Source organism: Sphaerodactylus townsendi, linkage group LG05 (assembly GCF_021028975.2).
Source record: "Sphaerodactylus townsendi isolate TG3544 linkage group LG05, MPM_Stown_v2.3, whole genome shotgun sequence".
Lineage (NCBI taxonomy): Eukaryota > Metazoa > Chordata > Lepidosauria > Squamata > Sphaerodactylidae > Sphaerodactylus > Sphaerodactylus townsendi.
In genome coordinates this window covers 109266146-109282171 of record NC_059429.1, presented here as the reverse complement: position 1 = coordinate 109282171, position 16026 = coordinate 109266146, and the positions used below count along the sequence as shown (strand labels likewise).

Genomic DNA, 16026 nt, shown 5'->3' with positions numbered 1-16026 from the left:
AAGGTGGGCGATAAATCCAAACTCCTCCTCCTCCTCTTCTTTGCCAAGTGGCCAGTAACTTCCATTTTGCAATGTGAAGAGATTGTATGGATGGCCATTCAACACGCGCTTAGTTGCTATATCCTACCACATAGGATTGTTGATTTCCAGGTGAAATTACAATCGAGCTCCACATTGCAGTTTCCCTGCAGAAAAATACCTGCTTCAGAGGTCGCATCACATGGGGAGATAGCTGGGTTTCTTCCCCCAAACTCTATCTCCCATAAACACTCAAGAATTTTCCAAGCTAGAGTTAGCAACCCTACTTGTGATTAAGCAGAAAAAGACCAAAAAAAATCAGTGGGACTTCCAAAAAAAATTCATTAGGTGGTAGAAGGGTCATTTGTTAGTTATATTCAGGGCAACAAGAGACTATTGCACATCTCCCCTCCCCCCCCCACCCTCAAAAGTACAAGATGGCTTGCATCAGAGGTCACTCACCACTTTCTCACTTGAACGCAGGACACGCAGTTTCCCAAAGCGTACATGGAAAGGGGAACAGAGTAAAGAGCCATCTGGCTGTCTCACCACAATTACATCAATGCAGCCTGTCAGAGTGGCCGGATTCAGGCCTTTGTATAGCTCCTTCACAGTGCCAAAAACGGTCTCAGCAAGCTGGCCCACATAGTTCATTGTCTGAGACTACAAGAAAAAAAGAACAAGCAGCCGTAAGTTAAAGAAGTTTTAGAAACTCATAAGTGAACTCAGGCTGTATGCAGAGGTGGGATCCAGCAGGTTCTCACAGGTTCCCAAGAGTAGGTTACTAATTATTTGTGTGTGCCGAGAGGGGGTTACTAATTGGTGATTTTGCCACGTGATTTTTGCCTTAGTTACGCCCCTCCTCTCAGCAGTAGCATGCAGAACTTGAAGCAGTCTAGCAGGAGGTGCGCCGGCATGCATGGCAGCCTGCGCCTGCGTGTATTCGTTTCCTGCCCAAGGACTGGTGCAGCAGCTGCGTCCTTACCACAGCCCCGCCCAGGAATGCCCCGCCCCCAGAATGCCCAGCCACGCCCCCATCGTGCCTTGCCCAGCCCCACTGGCGCTACGCCACAGTTTGAATCCCACCACCATGGGAACCTGTTACTAAAATTTTTGGATCCCACCACTGGCTGTATGCCAATACAGGCTACCTCGAAACTTTGAACCTTGAAGTGAACTCAGGGACTTGAAAATAACTGGTTGTCCTAAAACTCCAAGCAGATGACACTGTACCATTTTTGACTATTCAGTTCAACACGCAGTATATTACTATTTGATACTGCTCCGATACTGATCTGCAGACACCAAGATACTGATCTGCAGACACCAAGCCTGTTTGCAGAATTTTCTAATGCTTTATGTTAAGTATATGTGCTTTGAAGTGACTTCCTAACAGTTCATGATGTTTTGTATCTTTTAAACAAGTAACATAAGACAGAGTACGGTGGACCATTATCCAGCTTTAATAAAATCAGGTTGATCAAGGAATTAATGCAACAGCTGAGCAGTGTCTGGAGCAGGCCATACCCAGACTTTGACATGTTCTGCAGCTCAGGCTCCACAAGATCAGTGGGCAAAGATGGAACACAACAGGAAGATGATGCTGTAGACCAGCGACAAGCAGAACACCAGGCACCCAGAATTTTAATCTTCTGCTTTACTATATCCCAGCCCAGAGGGCAATGCTTCAATGCCCCCAAAGGAAGCAATCTCTAATCAAACACAATCCATCATAGTTTACTAGATGAGGTCACAAGCTTTAAAGATGGTCTAGGACCAATCATCCCCAATAAGGCACTCTCGGGAACCATGGCACTTACCACTGTGTTTCCTAGAGCTACCTTCTTCCCCAAAGCAAAAAAGCCAATCCCAGCTTGCTTCTTCCTAGCACTCAAAAGTGGCAGCACCAGGCCAATGGGCAGGACGACTGACCTCCCTACCTCCCTTTGGATGGGGAGCAGAGCAGAAGTAGCAACGGCCTGAAGACATCTGGTGCACCTTCTGAAAAACATTCTCCTCTGACCCCCAGTGCCATAACACCCCCTTCCCCTGTAGGTGGGGCTGAGGTAGGTGGGGCTGAGAGAGTTCTGAAGAACTGTGACTAGCCCAAGGTCACCCAGCTGGCATGTGTTGGAGTGCACAAGCTAATCTGGTTCACCAGATAAGCCTCCATAGCTCAAGTGGCAGAGCGGGATATCAAACCTGGTTCCCCAGATTAGCGTGCACCTGCTCTTAACCATGCTGGCTGCCAGCTATGTTTCTATACCAAGTTTTCATGAAACTACAGTCAGGAACAGCCAACATGCAAAGAACTTTGCCCTTCCATTCACAGTCTTCTGAGATGCTTGATCTGTGAGGCACAGAACTGCAGTCTTGTTTTTGAGACCAGAGGCACAAGGAATAACCGGTTTTAATCCATGCCATCACAGTTCTTCTTTTAGTCAGGGCAAAGGTTCAGAATGCTGGAAGTTACGACAGAACTAAAAGTCTTCATGGCAGTGAGGCACTGACTGATGAGCTTGGCTGCTAGTAAATACCTGTACAGGCATGATGATTTTTAATAGGTTGCTGCAAATGTATTTGCCATACCATAGATAATTACTGCCCATTGCAAAATGGTTAGAAAGGTGAGAAAGGCTTTGATTCTGTAACTATTTGGGAGCAAGTGGAAGACAGCAAGATCCAGAAAGGAAGGCATATAGCATCCCTTCCTCCATGTGCCAATATACAAACCAGTATGGGCAAAGCAAGCCACCATCAATTGTGCTGAACAAATGGCTTGGTGGTAGAGCATCCACTTTGCACAGAGTCCCAGGCTCAATCTGACTTCTTCAGCTAAGAGCGTGGTATAGAGGTTAAGAGTGGTGGACTCTAATCTAGAGAACTGTATTCAATTCTCCACCCCGCTCCACTCCGCCACATGAAGCTGGGTGACCTTGGAACAGTCACAGTTCTCTCAGAACTCTCTTAGCCCCACCTACATCACAAGGTGTCGGTTGTGGGAGTGGAAGGGAAGGCAATTGCAAGGTGCTTTGAGACTCCTTAAAGTTAGCGTTGGGTATAAAAACCAACTCTTCTTCTAAAATTATCTGACAGGGGGTGACATGAAAGAGTTGGTATTAAAGAGTAGACAGAAGAGACACTTTTTATAAATGAGTTTACTTATTATAAGGGAGGGTTACATGGAGATAAAATGAGAAATAATTTCTTTCCTGTCACACATCTACATTATTGTATGTCTGGTTACATCTTGATACCTATCCGCTGTCTCAAATGATGTCTACCTCGTACCTCCTCTCTGGTGTCGTGTCTGCTCAAATAAAACTTTACAACTTCAGATGTGCGTGCTCACTTACATGTAAGCAATGGCTACCTCACTGACCAATAGCTAATGAATAGATCAGGTCATAAACGGGGACCTCAGCAACTTGTGACAGACACTTGCAAAACCCCAACAGAAAGACCTTTACTGGAGACCTTGCTGGAGAACTACCGCCAGTCAAATAACCACACCGACTCTGACCAAAGGTCTGCCAGGCATAGTAGCCAGTGTTCCGACAGGCATGAATAATCTCCTATCAGAAACAAATTATATTTTTTTCACACTTTTAAGATAGTTAAACAAATGTTTAGAACATGCTTCACAACTCATAATGAAACACAACACTCATACAACACAGCATCCCCAGCTGCAGTGGTCATGTTGGTTAAATACTACTGTTTGCATACTAGGAAAATTAAGAACATAAGAACATAAGAACGAGCCAGCTGGATCAGACCAGAGTCCATCTAGTCCAGCTCTCTGCTACTCGCAGTGGCCCACCAGGTGCCTTTGGGAGCTCACATGCAGGAGGTGAACGCAATGGCCTTCTGCGGCTGTTGCTCCCGATCACCTGGTCTGTTAAGGCATTTGCAATCTCAGATCAAAGAGGATCAAGATTGGTAGCCATAAATCGACTTCTCCTCCATAAATCTGTCCAAGCCCCTTTTAAAGCTATCCAGATTAGTGGCCATCACCACCTCCTGTGGCAGCATATTCCAAACACCAATCACATGTTGCGTGAAGAAGTGTTTCCTTTTATTAGTCCTAATTCTTCCCCCCAGCATTTTCAATGAATGCTCCCTGGTTCTAGTATTGTGAGAAAGAGAGAAAAATTTCTCTCTGTCAACATTTTCTACCCCATGCATAATTTTATAGACTTCAATCATATCCCCCCTCAGCCGTCTCCTCTCCAAGCTAAAGAGTCCCAAATTATTTCCTTACAATACATATGCTATGGAGCATCCAATGGTTCTCCTCACACCAAGTTGCATATACACACATACATATGCATATACACACACACATACATAAACACAGATGCACAGCCTTCTGATCCTTTGGAAATATTTACAAACAAGTAAAGAACATTTCAGTCACACACAGCAGAGAAAGCTCTTACCCAGCAAGAGTGGGACAGTTCCATATTGGATCCCTTCCTAGAAGGAAACCCACCTCTCCAGGGCAGAGAAAGAGAACTTGTCTTACTTCCAAGTATCCCACAAGTCATTCTGAAACCTACACAGATTCAAATTATCCAAAAAAGGGGCTACACTCTTGCTTCTTGTACAGAGTCTGGCTTTTTCTATTATGAGAAAGTCAAAGATGAACACAATTCCTAGAGCTGCCCTCGCTAGCTCTAGAATCTTCAGTGCTTCTGTCAGCTGTGTGCTGTGCTGCGTGCGCTGAGAGAAGATCATGCGAGTCCCCTGATCACTGTAACCTGCTGAGCCAAGTGTTTTAGTTGGCAGTCATGCAGGCAAACCCAACGACAGGTTGCCCGTCTCTGTCCAGGCCTTTTACATACAACTAAGGTGCTTCAGGTACTTTTCAAGAAGCATTGGTAAACAATGCACAGATATGATTTTTGTGTGCATTTTATATACACCCTCACTTTTGCAACTGCATGGCATAGAAAAAATCAACAAGGAATGCAGATATCAACAGCTGAAGTTTTTCATCCCAGAAGAAAACACCAGCTGGAAACATCTGCATATCAAGCTGAGAGGCAAAGGTTCAGTAGCTACTGTGGGTTGAGACTAAAATTGTGTTCTTGGTAAGAAGGAAGATTTGTTCACTAAGTGGATCCAAAATGCAAACTAAGAGTGATGAACCATCACCCAAGCAGACATACATGCCCTAAAATAAGGCACCAGTAGACACTAGGACAGTGGTTTTCAACCTTCCTAATACCGTGACCCTTTAATACAGTTCCTCATGTTGTGGTGACACCCCAACCCTAACATTTATCCATTTTACAGATGGAGAACACTGATGCAGAGAGTCTTAGGCGACCCCTGTGAAAGGGTTGTTCGACCCCCAAAGGGGTCCCAACCCACAGGTTGAAAACCACTGCACTAGGAGCTGGTACACGTGGCAAGAAGAATATACATGTAGGCAGAAGATATGCCTCTATTGCAATATCTAAACACAGTAGGAGGTAAAATAATAGGTCCCTAGGAACACTGGGCTTGATCAAGATTGCTATCTTAACCTACTTTGTACCTGTTTCAGCAAGAGCAGCGGATGAAGGCATGACAAGGCATCTCAGTACCAACCTTAGACCTAAGAGGACAAGAATGTTTCCAACAGGCCAGATGCTATGAGGGCACTGAATTGCATTAATTACCAGTCTCCTCTCAGCAGAGTTTTGTGGAAACTGAATTTTAGAGCCCTGCCTGGACTTCCAAACTCAATGGCATGCAAGGCAAAAAGGAATGTGCTCCATCAGACAGGAATGGCAGGTTGTATCCATATCATCAAGTTACTAGTAGAAATACTCAACACGGACACAAGCACAAAATGTCTCACTTTTTTATTCACATGCATACCCTGTTTCCCCGAATATAAGACATCCCCGGAAAACAAGACGTAGTAGAGGTTTTGCTGAAGTGCGAAATATAAGGCATCCCCCAAAAGTAAGACGTAGCAAAATTTTTGTTTGGAAGCATGCCTGACGAACAGAATACAGAAATATAAGACATCCCCTGAAAATAAGACATAGTGCATCTTTGGGAGCAAAAATTAATATAAGACACTGTCTTATATTCGGGGAAACACAGTACTATACAGAACACACCATTTAGGAGGCCGCTACCTGATCTCCAAGGATAAAAGATTATTGAAGGATACTTTCTTAGGAACGCTGTTGCCAACTTCCAACTCACATATGGTTGGCACCATTTTTCTACCAGGGCTTCAACAGCTGTGTGATAGAGCACGGTGTAGTCAGACGAGGATCTGGAAGGCCAAGGTTTCAATCCCCACTCACTCATGAATAACCTTAAGACCCTTACTCTTTCAGCCTAAACTACCTCACAGGGCAGTTTGTCTGAGGTTAAAATAGAGGAGGGTCTCCAGCTTTGGGTCTCCCATTGAGGAGAAAGGAGTGGTATAAATATCTAGAACAAATAAATAAAAACATTTTCTATAATCATGCTTGGAAAATACGTAACAGTCTGGATTTCTGGTAAGTAATTAAGAACATGATGGAAAAGCAAGAAGTAGCTCTGGATTTTAAGTAATGGAGGCCCTGTGTCTTTAACAGCTATAAGACCAGGGAATGATTAGGCATGTATCATAGATTCCATGAATGATTAGGCATATGATTACAGTTGTGACAAAATCTGAATACGTGCAATACTTTTTCTTAGGACCAACCAACGTAGCACAGAACTGGGTGTTGTGGTTTTCTAGTCTGTGTGGCCGTACTCTGGTGGTTTCTGGTCCTTACATTTTGCCTGCATCTATGGCTGGCATTGGGTGAAATGTTAGGAGCAAAAACTACCAAACCACAGCCACACAGTCCAGAAAACCCACAACAGCCAGTTGGTTCTGGCTGTGAAAGTCTTCAACAATACATAACACAGAACAACATGCAAGCATTTGAGTTCAACAGAACTCTTTGTCAAGCTGAAAGTTTAAAAATAAAACGGGGTATGGGGGGGAAAGGTTTTGGGTCACAATTTTTCAAAGCCTTTTCTCACCAGCTTTTGTCTACTATCATGACAGGCAGGCATTGTTATAGGGGAGGAGAGGAGCCAGCAGACACAAGGAATCCTCCTAACCAGTCAGTGAAGTATTTCAGTTAAGAGTGTCAGCCTAGCATCTGGGAGACCTAGGTTTGAATCCCCACTCTGCCATGGAAGCTTGCTGGGTAACCATGGCCCAGTTACACAAACATAGCCTTATTTAGAGCATTATTGTGAGGATAAAGTAAAAGGAGATGAATATGATGCTGTCAGTCACTTCAGATGTACATTGGGTAGGAAACCAAGATGCAAATAGCTAAACAGCAAACTGCATCCATTAACCTATTCTAGCTCCAGGACTGAGGCTGTTTCCGCACGGGTGGAATACAGTGTCCCAGGGACTCTAAAAACAGCGTCCCTGGGGAGGGGTTCGCACGGTCACCGCTGCTGCATCGCAACAGCAGCAGCCTCGCAACCCCCAAGCGGCGTGAAGCCGTTGTTTCCGAACCTCGCTCCCTGAGCGAGGTTTTTTGAAAACAGCAGCTTCCAACCACTGCCGTGCAAACGGCAGCAGCTGGAAGGCACCATTCCCCCCCTTTCCTGAACACCTTACCGTCCCTCCGACCTTCCGGCGCGTCGCCCAGGCCAGGAGACACGCCCCCCTGCCCTGCAACTCCAGAACTGTCGCGCAGGGCAGAGGGGTGTGTCCCCTGGCCTGGCCAAGCAACGGAAGGTCGGAGGAATGGTCAGGCGTTCGGGCGACGGTGTAGCCTCCATGCAGGCTGTGCTGTCTTCCCCACCCCTACCGGAATTGGGGGGTGCGTCGTTATCATATATGCCAATACACCCCCCAAGCATGGCCGTGCAGAAACGGCCTGAGATTGCAGGAGAGCTGCAAATTAAAAATTAAAAATATCATCAGTATTTGTTAGCAGTGGAGACATTTTCACAAATTACACCTAAGAGAATAGTCCTCCTAGATGCCGCAAAACCCTTCTTAGGCATTATTAGGTTATGAATAGGAGCTGAAGCATCAAAGCTGTGAAACTCATATTGAAAGTCATTATGTTTTTTCACACGTTAAGCACACACAAGGCAGCAACATGTTCCGAGAGTGAAGCTTACCCCACCTCTAGAGTCTATGGGGCAATGAGAATGTATTTCATTATTAAAACGTACCACCATTATTCCATAGCAATGGACTCCCACAAGACTTTCTGCAATAAAGTACTCTCCACTCCTGTTCTGTTCTTGGTGCTCTTGGGCACTTTTCACTCTTGACTAGGAAGAGAGGTTGCTTATTTCTTATCCAGCGAGTCAGATCTCTTCCAGGTACACCCTTTCCACCCCACATCTGCCATCAACATACTTGTTGGGTGGGTCTGGAATTTTCAAGCTGGTCACGCTGATAGGATAAGTCTGAAGCAATGAAATTCTCCCCAGTAAATGCAGAGAAATAGCAATAGCATGACAGGTAGAGTCACGGAATGGTTACCTGCATTCTTCCAAAGCCTCCTACAAGGAACGTGAATGAAGGTAAGCCTGCCCAACAGGCAGCCCACATCAAGTCAATCACAGCCCAACTTCCTGCTTTTGCTGCCTGTGGTTGCACATTGGGGGCAGATGGATAGATTATTAAATAATCTGCAAGGCACAACGCATGGCTGGCGTGCTGTATTCAGTTTGATGAAATGTAGGATGTGCAGAGCTAGATTAACCTTCAACCCCATCTTCTGAAAGAAATTCACACGTACTGCATTTGGGATATATTTCCACCCCAAACCAAGTCCCCATCTATCTAATGACAAAGATGTCCCGCTAAGGTTTTTTTTCTTTTGTGGTTGTCATTTTTTTACGATGATTAACACCCAAAAGACATTGGCCAAGATAAGTCACGCTCTTTCCTGAAGAGGAAGCAATAATCTCCTCAGATTTCAGGCTGAGAGAACATGGTTTCCATTTATTTGTTTGTTTGTTTGTTTGTTTGTTTGTCACTTTTTACTGCAGTCTCCGGGCAGGTTTTAAGAAAAACCATAATAAGGTCCTTCCCAGTACAATAGTAAAATCCCTATAAAACCCAATCCTAAAACCATAAAATGTTATAAAAACACCCACCTCAATCACCCCTAAAAATGGAAGGAGTGTACAAAACCCAAGCTACCCCATATTCGGGGGGGGGGGGGCGGAATTAGCTAAACTGTCTTAACCAAGTGCCAAAACTCCAGGAGGGAAAGTGTATGGCAGATTTCTAGTGGGAGGGCATTCCACAGTGCAGAGGCCACTGCTGAGAAGGGCCTCTGAGTCGCCCCACCCCCACTCCCTCACCTCAGACAGGGGCAGGACAGCCAGGTGGGCCTCCCTCTGACATCAGTGCCTGGGAAAGAATATATGAGCTGATACAGTTGCTCAAGTGCCCAGAATATATGAGCAGATACGGTCGCTCAAGTGTCCATTTAGAGTTTTACAGGTTAGCACCAGCACTTCAAATTGGGCAATGTAGTGCATCAAAAGTCAGTACAGACTCCTCAAAATTGTGGTGATGTGATCCTGGTATGAGCCACTGGTCAGAAGAGGAGTCACCGTATTCTGCACTAGCTCCAACTTCCAGACCATCCTCAAGGGCAGCCCCACATCTAGAGCATTACAATAATCTGATCAAGTGGTTACCTGAACTTGAATAACTGTGGCCAGATCATCTCAGTCAAGGGGAAAAAATCAGCTGGAGATGTCAATGAGTGCTCCTGGTTATTGCTACCACTTGGGCTTCCCATGGCAGCATCCCATCCAGGATGATTCCAAGATCCCACACCCAGTCCTTCTGGGGCAGAACCACTCCCTCCATTCCCCAGATTTGGGAGTTTGGTACACAGAGCACCTCTATCTCTTTATAGAGAAAATAGAGCAGGATAGAGATGCCGATTTGCTCACCTGTCCGGAAGAAGCAAGATAAATTGCAGTTTGGATGTCCTGAGCTAGGGCCATGAACATTAAAGATATGCACCTTGTTATGACTGGGGAAAGGTGCAGCATGCGTGGGAATGGGAGTGCAAAGTCAAGTTCAGGATAAGTCAGGGAGATGTGCTCCCAAGCGTAGTGGGAAAGAGAAAGGTTTAATGCATTTTATGAGAAGTATGCAAGCTAAGTATCAGGGAATGTGGACAAATGAATCTGGGGAAGGCAGGCAGAAATCATCACTACAATGTGATGACATCACTTCTGGCATAATCCAGAAGTGCCAGAGGGACACTCTAGCACTTGCCCCAAACTCTAGTTTTGGGATAAGTGCTAGAGTGTTGCCCTGGGCCTAGCACGATGCCTGACTGCTATCCCTTTTTTGATTGACCTGTTTCCACCTATCAACCAGGCAGCTGGGCACCAATGAGTAGCAGTCACAATTTCCAGAGGTTTATCCACCAGAACAGGGCACCTAGCAAACCTTCATGCAGCAAAGTCTGCCTTGAGCAGCCTCCTGTTTCAAAATTTCAGCTTTGCTCAGATCCATTCCTCAAAAAGAACTTCAAGGTAAAAACAGTGACCTGCACAACTGAGGTAGCTTCTTGGTTTTGTTTCTTTTGATTAGTTTGTGTAGCACTCCTGCTAATGTTCTGATATTTGCTTCCTGCTCTTTTATGTTCCTAGAAAACGGAGTTGTGTGGCAGTAAATAAAGATCTTGTCCCTTCTAAAGACACCAGACGAGAAATTCTTGCCTGAATGCCTGCCTGTGGCAATAACCTGACAGGCTAAAGGGTTAGCAGACCTGAGGCAGGGGCACGTACACAGGATATCTCTGTCAGCGCCTCAAACGGCAGAGAACAAGGAGAACAATTAATTTCTGCCCCATACAACAAGAGGGAAGAGTGCAAACTCACTCACACCCATGCAGGTCCTCCACCTCTTCTTGGGTACTCATGTGCAAGGAGAGTGAGGATGAGGTGTGTGTGGATTATGATAATCAGGTATGGTTGTATCTATCCAGAACACTTAAGTAGTGTCCCCTGGTGCACTGTTTTCAAAATAAACTCATAGGGTAGAAAAATATTTCAGTGCAGTACTTTTTGTACTCCATGGGTTAAAATAATATCCCAGCTGCATAAAAATATGTTACCCAGGTTCTTTAAAAAACAAACAGAAAGCAAACTGTAAGTGTTAATAGTTGTAGTTGGGGAATATTGTTTACTACTGCATAGGTGACAATCTCCTAAGAGGTAAAGGTTCTTCAGCCCCTTTTCCCTGGATTCTACCCAAAAAAGTTTCAGATGAGGCAAGCAATCCAAACAGTACTTTCATAGAATAATAGAGACCCCAAGATCAACCCCTTGTAATGCAGGACCACATAATCAAAGGATTACTTTCATGGTTGTCATACTATATTGGAAGCTGCAGCATAAAGTATGTGTTACTTTCAAGTCAAGTAGTTAGGGAGAAGCTGTGGCTTTATGGCAGAGCATCTGTTTTGCATGCAGAAGGTCCTAGGTTCAGTTCCAGGTATCTCCAGTTAAAAGGACTAGGCAATAGGTGATGTGAAAAACTTCTGCCTAGAGTGCAAATTCTAATCCATGCAGACAATTCTAAACTGGATAGACTGCTGGTCTGATTCAGTATAAAATAACTTCCTGTGTTCCACCTTAGTAGCACTGAAGAAATTCTTGTTTCATTCCATATATTGTTGGATATTTCACAATGGCAGTCATTGCAACCGGATTGTCTTGTCCGCACAGGAAAATCCAGTTATAAATGACTGCTATATTGCTATAGCACTATATTGCTATAGTGCCACATTAGTGCCATGTCACATGAACACATAGATGAAGCTGATTTATACTGTCTCAGACCAGATCATTCCTGTCTACTCAAACTGGCAGGAGCTCTCCTGGGCCACAGATCTTTTACATCATCTACTTACCACTGATCCTTTCTTTAAAAAATTGGAAATGCTGAGGATTGAATCTGGAACTTCTCCAGGGGTGATTCTGCACAGGCCAAATATAATGGTTCAAGCCTTTTGAAAAGCATTTTGGGGGAGAAGTTCTGATCCATTATATTTGCCTGGGTTAAATTAGCTACTTTTTTAAAACCGGGTTTCAAACGCTTCCTGCTTGCCTGTGTGAACTATGGCAAGCAGGAAGCATTCTATTCTCACCCCTTCCATTCATCATTTTGGTGGATTCCCCAGGTGGCTGCCATTAGAGTGGATTCTCTAATAGGTGGCCAGCTGCTATGTTGTACCGGTAGGTGGGTGAGTGGGATTCTTGGGGGGTAAATTCTTGGGGAAGGTGGATACTCAGGGGAGATTCTCGAGTGAACCGTGCCTGCCACCAGGATCCCAGTGATCCCAGCTGGCCCCTGAACTCGCTGTGCAAACAGCAGCATAGGAAACACGGGTTCAGGTAACCCATTGAGTTGCCTGGGCAGAATCAGCCCATGACAAGTAGATGCTCTACCACTGAACTGCAGCCCCTTCCCTATCCAAAGATGAGTGGAAGATGTTTGAACCAATCTATCAAGCTGGACTGGTTCAAAGAAATGCAAAATAACATTCACTGCTTGAAAGAAGTATATCAGGTTGAATTGTCACATGGCCACTAACCATAGCTGAAGGTAGCATTAATATTGCACAAAAATGAGGCAAGACAGAAAAATCTTTGTAGCCAAGAGAGGTCAAGAGACAGATAACCCACCCAGATGTAAACATCACACCAGAAGTTGATATCTTTCCCCCAGACCTGGGTATTTTTTGAAGGAATACATTTGCAAATACCAAAGATGCCCATGCATATGCATGGACGTTTTGCACATTGCCCCATTCATAGAAAATGGAAAATATACACACAGAAGAATGTACTGAGCATAAATTTTCATCACCTGTGCCTGGAGCATGAAAATTAAAGTAAAGGTAACCCCCTGTTCAAGCAGTGGGTCATGACTGACTCATAGGGCGATATCGCATCATGTTTATTAGGTAGACTATGCTAAGGGGGTGGTTTGCAATTGCCTTCCCCAGTCTTCTATGCCCTTCCCCCAGAAGCTGAGTCCCCATTTTACTAACCTTGGAAGGATGGAAGGCTGAGTTGACCTAGAGTCAGCTATCTGAAATCAACTTCCATCAGGATCCAACTCAGGTTGTGAGCAGAGATTTGACTGCAGTGCTGCAGCTTACTAGACTTTGCCATACGGCTCCATATGAAAATTAAATAACTGGGGGGGGGGGGGGGAAGCTTGTTTGGTTCTGCTAAGTCAAGATGCCAGCAATTAGAACACAGGATCAATCGCATGCAAAGCAAATGTCCTACCACTGAGCCACAATTCCTTGCTGAGACTCATACTTGCCCTTCTAGATTCAGGTGGATAGCTATATTACTCTGGAGTAGTAGAACAACATTTCAGTCCTGAAGCTCCTTGAGAGCCAATAAAGTTCTCTAGACTATAAACTTTAATGACACAGAGCTCACTTTATTAAATATCTGCTAATGTCATCATCCAATGGGAAATTCAGGCATATTTTGTATGCATATGTGAATTAATTTTAAAGACTCTCATTCTGAAGACACATTTTCACCTTTGATCAGTTTAGTGCACAGACAGCTTCATTCAATCCTTGGCTTCTTGGATTAACAGGGTTTAGTTACACATAGCCAGTTATTTTCCTTGCCAAGGCCCATTGAACTATGAAAAATGGCAAATGTATGTTCCGAAAGAAATACCCCCAAAAAGAATACCTGCAAAGCTGTATGCACTACAGAAATTATCCGTGCAGTGTGGTATGTATCCTTATTGCCTCTGACGAGTGGAGACATAATTTGTTACTACTGGACAAAGGGGTCTGAATCAGTAAATCTACTGTCAGCTCCTTCTATCCAAAGTTTCATATTACCTTGCAATTCAACACTGCTAGAAACTGGCCTTGGAAAAATACATTACTGTTTTCAACTAAGCAATTGGATAATTCAGGTTTATTTAACACTACAGTAAGTACATTAAAACTAAAAATGATTAATCATACAATACATACAGCCAGGTACACATATTTAGTTGTCCATGAAACCAGGTAATCAGACACCTTTCTACCTTTTACAGTAAGACAACTTTCAGTGCCCCTAAAATTTAAAAGGCCCACCTCTTCACATTCCCTCTCTTGAAGATGAAAACAGAAATTCCAGCCTGCTCATATACACAAACAAACAACTGCAGATAAAAAAGAGCACACTAACATATTTCCACACTATTACAGACTGGAAACTCAGATATATTTATCACAAATCTCATAGCAGAAACTGTGCTAGAAGGACTCCCCCTCAAAACTTCCCAGCCATTACACACTTCACAAGACGTTCACATGCAAAAGACTCCTCTCTGCAGCTTTCTCCTCAATGAGATCAAAATATTTCCTAGAAGCAAAAGGACAACACCTGAGCAACAAATATTACTCTTCCATTACCTGAGCAGATTTTAACTTCACTTAAATGAGTCCTGGACTTTGAAACAGACGCAGTCTTTAGATTCCCTATAAACAGTCTTTAGATTCCCTAGACACCATTTCATTCAACTCCACCCACACCTGCCTGATGCTTCCTGTTTCCTGCATACCTGAGTAAAGGGGAGGAGCCTGTGCTGCAAACATTATCGGACATGCTGTCATTGGAGCCTCCACCACCATCAGATCTCTCCTTGCATTAAGGAGCTGATAGCAGGCACAAGTAGTTCAGCAACTGGAGTGCGTCTTCGCAGGTACTTGTTAGATCTCTCATGTACCAGAAGACATTCCTACCTCATTGGCTGACAGTTTCCTTCATAGCCAGACATGAGTGTTCTTGGTTTTCCGAAGTGAGCTGCAAAATAACAGTTAATGGATGTTCTGAACATCCGACTGGGGAAAAAATTGTCAAGGTGTGTTTCTAAGGATGAATATTTTTGTAAGGGTTCCTGTTTCAGTGCTGCCGTTGGGCAGAGATGCAGCATGTTTCGTTCCAAAGAAAAACAGAGCCCAGTATTCTTGCAAAATGGGATTTATGAGAACTAGAGCTCTGATGGTTTTTACCTGGCCTGATTATTTAGGGTTGCCAGCTCTTGGTTGGGAAATTCCTGGAGATTTAAGGGTGGTGCCTGGGGTATGTTCTCAGTGGGGTACCCTCCAAGGCAACCATTTCCTGCAGGGCAACTAAGCAATGTCACCTGGAGACCAGCTGTAATGTTGGGAGATCTCCAGTCCCCACCTGAAGGTTGGCAACCGTAGCTTATGTGGTTTTTATAACAGAGAGATGTTTAGCTATGATGAAGAGAGAGAAGAGTTTGGATTTATATCCCCCCTTTCTCTCCTGCAGGAGACTCAAAGGGGCTTACAATCTCCTTGCCCTTCCCCCCTCACAACAAACACCCTGTGAGGTGGGTGGGGCTGAGAGAGCTCCGAGAAGCTGTGACTAACCTAAGGTCACCCAGCTAGCGTGTGTGGGAGTGCACAGGCTAATCTGAATTTCTCTCTTTACTGAGGTCAGTTCAGGAATGCTGAATTTCTGTCTGTTTGGATGGTCTTAAATGCTCAGAAGCTGAACCAGTTAAAAGTGTGTATGTGTGTGAAGAATCATTAGTCCTTTACTGGAGAGCCAGTGTGGTGTAGTGGTTAAGAATGGTGGACTCTAATATGGCAAACCACGTTTCCCTCCCACCCAAATACACTCCTACACATGAAGCCTACTGAGTGACCTTGGGTCAATCAGTTCTCTCAGAGCTCTCTCAGCCCCACCTATCTCACAAGGTGCCTTTGTGGGGAGAGAAAGGAAAGGAGTTTGTAATCCACTTTGGCCCCTTCTGCACATGCAGAATAATGCACTTTCAACCCACTTTCACAATTGTTTGCAAGTGGATTTTGCTATTTCACACAGTAAAGTCCAGCTGGAACATGCATTGAAAGTGGATTGAAAGTGCATAATTCTGCATGTGTGGAAGAGCCTTTAAATCACAGATATATATTCCTGTATGCATGGTTCCCATGTTGTATCACA

General features: G+C 44.4%; 1 protein-coding gene across 3 annotated transcripts in view; it reads right to left on the bottom strand.

Moving 5' to 3' along the window:
* The window catches only part of LPIN3 (lipin 3), a 57491-nt gene extending 42908 nt beyond the window's left edge, over nucleotides 1-14583 (bottom strand). For 2 of the 3 annotated variants that reach the window (XM_048498622.1, XM_048498623.1), the window contains exons 1-2: nucleotides 4461-4629; nucleotides 481-681 (exon numbers count right to left, since the gene is read on the bottom strand). In XM_048498622.1, the coding sequence (XP_048354579.1) occupies nucleotides 481-681; nucleotides 4461-4568 (309 nt within the window). In that variant the 5' untranslated portion in view covers nucleotides 4569-4629. Of the gene's footprint in view, nucleotides 1-480; nucleotides 682-4460; nucleotides 4630-14465 lie in introns of those variants that run through there. The other variant, XM_048498624.1, reaches the window with a different exon arrangement.
* Nucleotides 14584-16026: the final 1443 nt, after the last annotated feature.